Source organism: Petromyzon marinus, chromosome 63, assembly GCF_048934315.1.
Source record: "Petromyzon marinus isolate PM22_M1 ecotype Great Lakes invasive population chromosome 63, UKy_Petmar_22M1.pri1.0, whole genome shotgun sequence".
In the NCBI taxonomy this organism is placed as follows: domain Eukaryota; kingdom Metazoa; phylum Chordata; class Hyperoartia; order Petromyzontiformes; family Petromyzontidae; genus Petromyzon; species Petromyzon marinus.
This window is the reverse complement of record NC_133729.1, coordinates 8,930,767-8,943,016: the sequence shown is the minus strand read 5'-3', so window position 1 is coordinate 8,943,016 and position 12,250 is coordinate 8,930,767. Positions and strand designations below refer to the sequence as shown.

The following is a 12,250-nucleotide window of genomic DNA, read 5'->3' as shown; positions in this document are numbered from 1 at the left end:
CTACATTATCAGTGGTGTAGCAACTACATTATCAGTGGCGTAGTTACTACATTATCAGTGGCGTAGTAACTACATTATCAGTGGCGTAGTAACTACATTATCAGTGGCGTAGTAACTACATTATCAGTGGTGTAGTAACTACATTATCAGTGGCGTAGTTACTACATTATCAGTGGCGTAGTAACTACATTATCAGTGGCGTAGTAACTACATTATCAGTGGCGTAGTAACTACATTATCAGTGGTGTAGTAACTACATTATCAGTGGCGTAGTAACTACATTATGAGTGGCGTAGTAACTACATTATCAGTGACATAGTAACTACATTATCAGTGGTGTAGTGACTACATTATCAGTGGCGTAGTAACTACATTATGAGTGGCGTAGTAACTACATTATCAGTGGCGTAGTAACTACATTATCAGTGGTGTAGTAACTACATTATCAGTGGTGTAGTAACTACATTATCAGTGGCGTAGTGACTACATTATCAGTGGCGTAGTAACTACATTATGAGTGGCGTGGTAACTACATTATCAGTGGTGTAGTAACTACATTATCAGTGGTCTAGTGACTACATTATCAGTGGCGTAGTAACTACATTATCAGTGGTGTAGTAACTACATTATCAGTGGCGTAGTAACTACATTCAGTGGCGTAGTAACTACATTATCAGTGGCGTAGTAACTACATTATCAGTGGTGTAGCAACTACATTATCAGTGGTGTAGTAACTACATTATCAGTGGTGTAGTAACTACATTATCAGCTCAGCAGGTTCATCAATCCCTCAGGTGAGGCCCCGGTATTTGATTTGTCTCTTGGCACGGTCGCACCTCGAGGCTGTTGTAGATCGCGGCTCCTCTTGCCCTAACCCCATCGTCGTGACGCTCACGGTCTCGAACATCTAACGCTGTAGGGGCCCCGCTCCGTCTTCGCTGAACGCAGCCACCGCAGCTCCGCTGTCGTTGTATCTCTTTGCTATGTAATTGACGCGTATCTCATGAAATAAATATCCCTTTAACGGAGTTCTATAGTCCAATGTTATTTTAGTCAAGTTACTGTCATTCAAAGCAAGTAACGTTACATTGACACTTCCAAAAATACATCTCGAGCTACGCAAGAGTTACCCTCACACATACACAGTAGCAAATGCATGTTTATCAATAATTTCCTCATATTCTTGGTTCTTTCGGTAAAGTCACGTAGAAGGGAAACAATAAAATAATAAAAATATAAAACAATAAAATTATCACGACGTTTCGACTGCAACACAATCATCATCAGGTGTGAAAACCACAGCAAGGAAATTTGAAAAAAGTGGCGGTTATTGTTTCCCTTTTACGTGACTTTACCGAAAGAACCAAGAATATGAATCCCTGCAGTCACGAAAGCTTTAAATCAAAATAATATCCTCTTCACAACATTTGTGTTTTCTTCAAAATAAACAAATCCCATCGCAGCGGTCGTCAAGGGGGCCTCCGACTCGTGCCGTTGGCCACCAGTGGTGAGATGGGGGGGCACCCCCTGCCCCCCCCTGCCCCCCACGTTCGTTACGTCACTGATGCCAGCTCTCCAACACGTGGTGCACGTGGCAGGTAAGGGGGATGTCGCCAACGTGTACAGTGGCATGCATCCCCAACCCTGGCCAGGAGTCTGACTTACCGTAGTCAAGTCCGGGCACGGTGAGTCTCACCATGAACCCAGCGGTGTTGGGGCTGCCGGCCTGACCTCTGCTCGGCACTGCCAGGTAGAGACACAGCAGCAGCAGCAGAGACACCAGGCGCAGACGCATGGTGACGGAGGTGGTGGTGATACCTGGTCTACCTGTGTGACACCTGCCCTACCTGTGTAACACCTGGTCTACCTGTGTGACACCTGGTCTACCTGTGCGCTACCGAGGCCTTCCTGGCTCTACTACTGTGCTGCCACGCCTCTTTGCGTAACGCGGAAGTGTTGAGATGTCTCGAAATAAACTTCCCGGCGGGCTGGGGCGGGGGGTGCCGGGGAATTCCCGGGGGTGTAAGCGGCAGCTGCAAAATCCCCCCCACACACACACACACCTACCTCCCACACAGACACACACACACACACCTACCTCCCACATAGACATACACACACCTACCTCCAACATAGACACACCTACCTCCCACATAGACACACACACCTACCTACCACGTAGACACACACACACACCTACCTCCCACACAGACACACACACACACACACCTACCTCCCACATAGACATACACACACACCTACCTCCCACATAGACACACCTACCTCCCACATAGACACACACACACCTACCTCCCACATAGACACACACACACCTACCTCCCACATAGACACACACACACCTACCTCCCACATAGACATACACACACACCTACCTCCAACATGGACACACCTACCTCCCACACAGACACACACACCTACCTCCCACATAGACACACACACCTACCTCCCACATAGACACACACACACCTACCTCCCACATAGACACACACACCTACCTCCCACATAGACACACACACGCACACCTACCTCCCACATACACACACACACACACACCTACCTCCCACATACACACACACACACACCTACCTCTCACATAGACACACACACCTACCAACAACAACCGCCATTCGCCACTAAGTGGCGGTGACGTCACCACGACGCTTGTGCCAGGCAATGTGCACCCTGAGGCCACGTGAAGTGTCGAACGCCCGCTGGCAGGAGGTCACGGGGCAGACCCAGGTGCCACGGGTCGACTGGCTGAGATGACTGGCTGATGCACCACCTGTGCCCCCTACTGTGCCAACCTGCTGTGCTTTAGCCACCCGGCGCTCCGCTCGTTGTTGTGAGCGTCGCTCCTCCGCCCTCCGTTGTTGTTGGAGGGCGACTGCCTCCAACTGCCCAGTAGCGTCCTTCACGATCCTCCTCCACAGAGGCCGATCTTGACACCGCTGGTACCAGTCATCGGCAAGTCCACTCAGCTCCACGTCCTCCTGTACCACATCACTCCATCTCTTCTCTAGCCCGTGCCGCGCCCGTTTAGCCCCCTCGATCCGGCCGAACAAAAGCTGTTTCGGCATGCGGTGGCTGGGCATGCGGGCTACATGACCCAGCCCTCGCAGCCTTGCCCGCCGGAGGAGCTTACCGATGGGACCTTGTCCAGATCTTTCAAGGATTTGTGAGCTCCTCACACAATCCAGTCTGGTTAAACCCAGGATGGATCGTAGGCAGGCCAGCCTAAATGTTTCTAACCGGCGAAGATGTTCCATTAGGGGGGTCCACGTTTCGCAAGCGTAGAGAAGGGAGGGAATGACCGTGGCCGAGAAGACCTGAAGCTGAGTGCGGAGCGACAGACCAGGTAGCTTCCACACAGCGTTACGCAACCGATGAAAATATATTTCCGCTCGACTGAACCGGAGTGAGACCTCTGCTGTTAAACTGGAGCCGGTCATAAGCACACTGCCCAGGTATGGGAAACTCTCCACTCTTTCCACAACTGCCCCATCACCGATTGGGAGTTGTGGGGGTAGAGTGTCCGATGGTACAAAATACCCAGGCAGGTGCTTAGTTTTGGTGGGGCTGATGGTAAGGCCCCACCTCTTAGTGGCACGCTCCAGTCTCAGCAGCAGCGCCTCCAACTCCTCCTCTGAATGAGCAGCTATTACCAAATCATCAGCATGCATAACGTGGTTGAGCAATAGGGAGCCATCCCATTATATCTGTACCATATGGAGATTCCCCCGGTACAGCTATTGAAGGCTTCACGAAGTACGTGGTCAAAATAGATGTTAAATAGTGTGGGAGCCAGAGGACATCCCTGTCGCACCCCAAAGTGTACAGGGAATGGCTCTGACTCCCGGCCACGTAGTTTTACCCGGGCCCGCTCACCATCATGAAGGTCCTTAATGATCGTGAGCAGAGGGTCAGGTACTCCAAAAGCACGAAGAACAACCCAGAGCCCAGGCCTACTGATGGTATCATAGGCCTTGACCAGGTCAATAAAGCAGAGATGTAGGTCTTGTTGGAATTCCCTACACTTCTGCTGTAGCAGACGGACACATACACACACACACACCTACTTCCCACATAGACACACACACACACCTACCTCCCACATAGACACACACACACCTACTTCCCACATAGACACACACACACACCTACCTCCCACATAGACACACACACACCTACCTCCCACATAGACACACAAACCTACTTCCCACATAGACACACACACACCTACTTCCCACATAGACACACACACCTACCTCCCACATAGACACACACACACACCTACCTCCCACATAGACACACACACACACCTACCTCCCACATAGACACACACACACACCTACTTCCCACATAGACACACACACCTACCTCCCAAATAGACACACATACACACACACCTACCTCCCACATAGACACACACACACCTACCTCTCACATAGACACACACACACCTACCTCCCACATAGACACACACACACCTACCTCCCACATAGACACACATACACACACACACGCGCATATATAGACAAAGATCCCCCGTGTAGCCTGTAACAGACTGTTTGGCAAGTGCTGTTTGCGAGCAGCACCTATGAAGGTTGGAACAGCACACGAGGGGGTGGGTGGCCAGCACCACGTCCGGCCGCCTTTGTCTCCCTCGTGGCGATGTTTACTACTCAGGTACTCATTTGAGGCTGAGTCGACCTAGGGGGAGGCCCAGGACACGGTTCAGATAATAGTTACCCGGTGTTGTTGGTGGCTGTGAACGGGAATCGAACCCGGGTCGCCGGGTTCGTAGCACAGCGTAGCGCTAACCACTGCACTACCGCTCCCCACAAAGAAACACATACCACCACACACACACACCACACACACACGCACACACACCGATATATAGAATGCACACACACACCACACCACACACACCACACACACCACACACACACGCACACACACCGATATATAGAATGCACACACACACACTACACACAACCACACACACACCTATATATACTACACACACCACACATACACGCACATACACCGATATATAGCATGCACACACACACACCACACACACACATCTATATATAATGCACACACACACACCACACACACACATATATATAATGCACACACACACCACACACACCACACACCCACCAAACACACACCACACACACCACACACACACCACACACACCTATATATAGAATGCACACCCACCACACACACCACACACACCACACACACACCAACACATACACCACACACCACACACACCACACACACCACACACACACCACACACCACACACACACACACACCACACACACACCACACACACACCACACACACACCACACACACACCACACACACACCACACACCTACCACACACACACCACACACATCCATCAAACACACACCACACACACACCACACACACACCACACACACACCACACACCACACACACACACCAACACACACACCACACATACCACACACCAACACACACACACCACACACACACACCACACACACCACACACACACACACCACACACCTACCACACACACACACACCAAACACACACCACACACAAACCACACACACACACCACACACACACCACACACACCACACCACACACCTACCACACACCACACACACACCACACACCTACCACACACACACACCACACACACCACACACACCACACACACACACCACACGCACCACACACCTACCACACACCACACACACCACACACACACACCACACACACCACACACCACACACACCACACACCACACACACACCACACACACACCACACACACACCACACACACCACACACACCACACACACACACACCTACCACACACACACACCCACCAAACACACACCACACACACCACACACACACCACACACCACACACACACCACACACACCTATATATAGAATGCACACCCACCACACACACACCAACACACACACCACACACCTACCACACACCCACACACACACCACACCACACACCACATACACCACACACACACCAACACACACACCACACACCACAGACCACACACACCACACACACCTATATATAGAATGCACACCCACCACACACACACCACACACGCACCACACACACACCACACACACACCACACACACACCACACACACACCACACACACACCACACACACACCACACACACACACACCACACACACACACCACACACCCACCACACACACCACACACACACACACCACACACCTACCACACACACACCCACCAAACACACAAACCACACACACACACCACACACACACCACACACACACCACACCACACACCTACCACACACCACACACACACCACACACCTACCACACACCACACACACCACACGCACCACACGCACCACACGCACCACACGCACCACACACCTACCACACACCACACACACCACACACACCACACACACCACACACACCACACACACCACACACCACACACACCACACACACCACACACCACACACACTCACCACACACACACCACACACCACACACACCACACACCACACACACACCACACACACACCACACACCACACACACACCTCCCAGGCAGGCGTCATGCATGATAGCGGCAAGGCATGATGTGCACGGGCTCTCAGTACGGTTGCCACATGTCCCGGTTTTCCCAGAATCGTCCTCGTGTTGTCGAGGAGGCGTCTTGGGTGATCTCCGGCAGCCACCCCAAGGACAATTTTGCGTAACATTACTAGCACTGGCTTGGCCGAGCTGTGTTGGATTGCTCAAAGAATACAGTGAAACTTGGCGCTCGTGACGCACAAAACACTCGCCTCGTCAAGGTCGCATCTCGCATCAAGCATCAAGACGCCAACTTGGGCGGCCATCCTCACAGCAGCAGACGTAAATAATGTGGCGTCATTTCATGAACGTAAAACCAATAATATAATTCATCTTTCATAATATTCATAATAAAGGTTTTTGGGTTAGATCGCGTTATTTATAAATGTGTCGTAACCCTCCACCACCCGACACGGCCAAACAGTAAAACACGTGTCACGTTGACAAATTGACAAATAGTTCAATACTTTAACCCACCGGTGTGTTGAAGAGTAAATCCACAACATTTACAGTTTGAATACGACGTTTCGCTGGTCATTACGATAAATAAATCAAAACAAAACAAAGATCGAGGGGCGCTCCCTCCCGCGCGCCGCGAAGGCCCCACCCGGCCACCGACCCATCCGCGAGACGGAATCACCCCCCGACACAGCACTGGGGCACATCTGTGCATGGAGGGGCTACCTCCCCTCCAGCCACGCGCGACCTCGCCCCCGGGCGCCAGTAAAAGCCCCCCCCTCCCCCCCGTCCCAGGCCGCCCTAACCCACCCTGGGCAGTGGGCACTTCCACTTTTCCCGTGCGGCTTCGTGCCCCAGCCTCACCCGATCCACCTCCACCACCCTCTCCAACAACCTCCTTGCCACGTGGCACGCTTCCAAAGGGGACATCTGGGACCCTCCCAGCTCCTTCGTGCGCGCCTTCCGTAAGGCCTCCTTTGTTGCGCCTATCATGGCCCGAAGCCCGGTCCCTGTCCTCCCCTCCCACTCCCCGCAACTCCCCCCACGTAATGTCCCACGTTGCCACCTTCGACGGGGCGAACCGGGCCAACAGCGGTACACTCCGCCTCCACACCTCCTGGGCAAAGGGGCATGCCACTATCACGTGTATAGCGCTCTCGTCCCCGTTGCAGCCCCTCGGGCATTTGGGGGTGCGTGCCATTTGGCGGGCGTACATGAAGCCCCTCGTCTCCAGTTTGTCCCGGACCGCCAGCCAGGACAAGTCCCTCTGTTCTTTTGTGAGTGCCGCCGACGACATTTTCCTCCAAATTTTCCGATGTAGCGCCCTCCTCGCCCCTGGCACCTCCTCACAGGCCTCCCCTTGCTCCGCCTCGGCCCGCACCTCTCTGGGGCTCCACCGGGCCCCCCACCGGTTCAGGCCGTGCTGCCCTACGTAGTCCCCCACCACGTCACTCAGCCAGCCCCCCGGCCAGTCCAAGGGTCTGCTCCTCTCGGCTTGGGTCATCCCGAGGCCCCGCAGGCGCCACGTCAGGCGATACCTCGTGTAGCACGCCGCCTTGCCTCGCGGCTCTTCGGAGGAGAACAGTCTCATGGCATTACACACAAAGATCGAGGTCAGGGTGTACTCCACATTTGGGGCGCCCCTCCCCCCGTTCACAACCTGCATGCACAGTATCGCTCTCCTCACCCTCTCCATCCCTCCCCCCCAGATAAATCCGAATAGCGTCGATGTCAAGGCCCTGACCTCCCTCCTACCAGGTGGGTATACTTGCGCCAGGTAGTTTAGCGTTGGCAGTATCTCCACCTTCACCACCATGATCCTCCCAGCCATCGTGAGCCGTCTCCCTGCCCACTTACCCAAACGTCCCTTCGCCTTCCTCATCCTTTTCTCCCAGTTACGTTCCGCCGATCTATCCCTACAGAAGGTCACCCCTAGCACCGTGATCTCTTCCGTCTGCAGTCTCAACTCTGGCGGCCGACCCTCGAACAACCTCGAGTCCCCAAAGACCATCAGCTCGCTCTTCCTCGTGTTAATCTTCAAGCCGGAGGCCGCACAGAACCGCCCTGTCTCCTCCATAGCTCTCCACACCGACGCGGCGTCCCTGCACAGCACGGCCACGTCGTCCATGTACAAAGTCACTTTCCCTTGTTCCTTGTTGCCCGGTATTGTCACCCCCCTAATCCTTTGGTTATCCCTTATTGTCTGCGCAAGAGGTTCCATGCTCATCACGAACAAGACCGGGGACATCGGGCACCCCTGCCGCACCCCGGACTCCACTCGAATCACCCCCGAGCGTTCCCCGTTTATCAAAAGCCTAGCCTTGAGTCCACCGTAGAGCCGTGCCACCCACTCCACCACCTGGCCCCACCATTCCACCCTCGTGGGAAAACAGTCCTGCAAGGTCCTCCAGTCGTTGTATGTTTGCACAAAGTCCCCCACCACTTTCTGGTCCTCCAATAGACCCACGTTCATTTTCCACATCCCTCTCCTCGCCCCACCTGGGATCGCAAGCCCTGCCACGACCATTTTGTGGTCCCAGAAGGGGAAGGGCTCCACCCCCGCACTCTCCGCTTCTACTTTGGCAGAGGTGAAGATAAAGTCTATCCGCGACTGCGCTCCCCCGCTTTTGTCCGACCACGTGTACCCGGGCCTTGCACCATGCACCCTCCTGAAAGCGTCTATCATGACGAGGTCCGCCATCAGTTCTCTCAGCTTTCTGGAGGAAGAGTCCAGTTTCCTCCTCCCCTTTGCCGACACCAGGTCCGTTAAGTATAGCGGGCAATTGAAGTCTCCGCCTACGATGACTTGTCGCCTAGTAACCAGTAGGGTCGCTAAGCTCTCCCACAACTCTACCCTTTCCATGCATCGTACCGGGGCGTACACATTCACCAGCCGCAACTCCTCGCCTTGGTAGAACACGTCCACACAAAGGAGTCGGCCCGGGATCATCTCTTGGGTTCCCTCCACCCGCTTTTCCCTCCTGCATAGGAGGGTAACTACCCCAGTGCACCGATTCCCGTTACTACCCGACCATAAGTAGTGGCCGTCCCAGTCTTCACGCAGTTCTTCCGAGCCCAGGGTGTACGGTAGGTGGCACTCTTGAAGGAAGGTCACGTCCCTTCTGGTGGCCTTTAACAGTTGCATAATTGCTCCCCTCCTTCCCTTCCCCTTCATTCCTCTCACGTTTGTGGACGCCGCCGAGAGGTCCATGCCGGAGTGTACGTTAGTCCGTCTCCGACTCCGTTGCACGCTCCCCGTAACCGTCCTTGTCCGCCTTCTCCCGCACTTTCTTCCTCCCCCTCGACCTCTGGGGCTTCCCCCGGTTCAACCGCCCCCCTCCTTCTGTCCTCCTCCACCCAGAGGCCTCCGTGTCCGGTGAGGAGCCTGAAGGATCCGTGTCGTGCTGGGGGCCGACCCCCTTTAGGGCTCCGTCCAATGTCCTCTTCCTCCCCGTTGTTTCCTCCCACGCCCCTTCAGCTCCTTCCTCCACCCGTTGCTCCCTCTCGCCCTCCTCCTCCTCCTCGCCCATTGCCTCCGCCCAGTCCACCACGGGGATTCCTGGGGCATCTCCCTCGTCTTCCCTCCCCTCCTCCCCCTGCTCCCCCTCCGCAGGTCTCCCTCCCTCTCCCCCCCCCCCGGGGGGTCGTGGTTCTACCGCCTCTCCTTCCTCCTCCCCCACAAGCTCCCGGTCCGATCCCCGTCCGGTCGCCCCCTCCGCCGCCTCCCCCTCCCGCCCACCCCGGTACGCCCGCACCTTGTTGGCCTATGATTCCGGGCAGTCCCAATACAGGTGCCCTCTGCTACCGCAGAGGTTGCATTGGGCCGGCTCCCTGCACTCCACCACCGTGTGATCCGGCGCCTTGCACCTGTAGCAGATTCTTGCCTCGCACGCTGCCGCCAGGTGCCCCCTTTCCCCCACACCTCCTACACAGCTTAGGCTGGCCCGCGTATACCAAGTACCCCCCGTTCCCCGCGTTGTTTAAGGCGCTCGGGATATGTTTCAGAACTCCCCCCCCCTCCGTCTTCAGGCGAACCCTCCATTGCCTGGCCCCGGTCCATATCCCCACAGAGTCTTGCACCCTCTTGCAGTTGGATAGTAGCACGCAATGCTGCCTCAACCACACCCCCACGTCCTGGTCATGCAGTGCCTCGTTATACAAGAAGACAGTCACAACCTTTGTTTCTAGATCCGACAGCAGCTGCGTCCTCATGGATGCCAGATGCTTCTTCCCCCGCCTTATCCTCGAAGCGAGTGAGGAAGTTCTGCAGCAGGAGGCTCAAAGTGAATCTCACGTCAAAAGCCCTCCCCCCCGGCAGAGCAATCAAACAGCACAGGTCCGCCACCTCCGCCCGCAACATCCCGAGCATCACCGACCTCACGAAGGTCGCTCTATCAATCGCCACCTCCTCCCCCACGTCGTCCTTCAACTCCACCCTGGCGCAGTTGAGCCTCCTGGCGTGCGTTGGTGTCCGGCCCGCCCCTGCTCCACTGCGCCACCTCCCCGCTCTTTCGCTGGGTCTCCCCGCTCCCACCGGGCCAGCGTCCGCTGTCATCCTCCTCCTCCGTTCCTCCCGCGGCCCCCGGCTTGATGGCATCCCTCCTGCTTCGTCGCCTGCGCTCTGCTCGGGGGCGCTCCTTCCCCGGCCTCCCGGCGCTCCCCCTCGGCCTCTTCGCTCCTCCGCCCCCCCCTGCCCCCTCCGGTCCATCCACCATCCCCGCACCCTTCCCTCGCCCCACCTCCCCCCCCCCCGTCGCCTCCCCCGCCACCCCGGGCTGGCCCGCGCCGTCCCTCCGGTCTCTCCCGGCCCCGCGGGCATCCTCCGTGGTCCTCGGTGCACGCCGCGTCCCCGTCTCCTTCCCGCGGGCATCCTCCGTGGTCCTCGGTGCACGCCGCGTCCCCGGCTCCTTCCCCGCCGCCTCCATTCGCTCGTTGCGCTGAAATCCCCTCCCCCCGCAGCGCGTGTGGCTCCACCACCCTCCGGCAGCAAGGCCGCCCCCGGCCGTCCGGCCCGGGGCCCTCGCAAACCCCGGGGTGGCTGGGAAATCCACGGGGTGTAGACGGGTGCCGCTGTGGCACCTCAGGAAGAACGGGAACGGGTTTCGCTGGCCATTACATCCAGCGTCAGCGGGCAATTCGCCAGAACGGTGAAGCCCTGCAACTTGCTTCCCGTCTTAAATAGAGCAGCAGCAGGGTGACGTCATCTTCTATCTCATTCCGATGTTGATCTCTAGAACTCTTCTTTCATCTCACCAACATCCGTCTCGTCTGCATCTGTCCCCATCCCTTGTGTAGTGTACATTGACAAGGGTGGGAGGGGGGGGTCCCAGCACCACGATGAACCAGAACCCCCCACGTTGGCGGCTCAGCGGCGGCTGACAGTCGCCACGTGGCCTGCGGTCTGCCCGTTGAAGGAGAAGTTCCATTTGGGAAACTTGGAAGTCGCCCCCCCACAGACCAACCCGCCCCACCCGAGGCAACATGTATTCGTGTTGCCTCGGCAACACGAGGACGATTCCGGGAAAACCGGGACATGTGGCAACCGTACTGAGAGCCCGTGCACATCATGCCTTGCCGCTATCATGTATGACGCCTG

At 55.9% G+C, this 12,250-nt stretch overlaps 1 protein-coding gene across 6 annotated transcripts in view; it reads right to left on the bottom strand.

The window, feature by feature from the left end:
* Nucleotides 1-12,250, bottom strand: part of LOC116956071 (bactericidal permeability-increasing protein-like) — a 52,536-nt gene that overhangs the window by 33,302 nt on the left and 6,984 nt on the right. For 4 of the 6 annotated variants that reach the window (XR_012930191.1, XR_012930192.1, XM_076053967.1 and 1 more), the window contains exon 2: nucleotides 1,666-1,743. The exons of 1 other annotated variant lie outside the window; for it this stretch is intronic. Coding sequence is in view for 3 of the 5 variants with exons in the window: in XM_076053967.1 (XP_075910082.1) it covers nucleotides 1,666-1,743 (78 nt within the window). In the remaining 2 variants the exon portion in view is untranslated. Of the gene's footprint in view, nucleotides 1-1,665; nucleotides 1,839-1,878; nucleotides 1,895-12,250 lie in introns of those variants that run through there. One more of the 6 variants, XM_076053968.1, reaches the window with a different exon arrangement.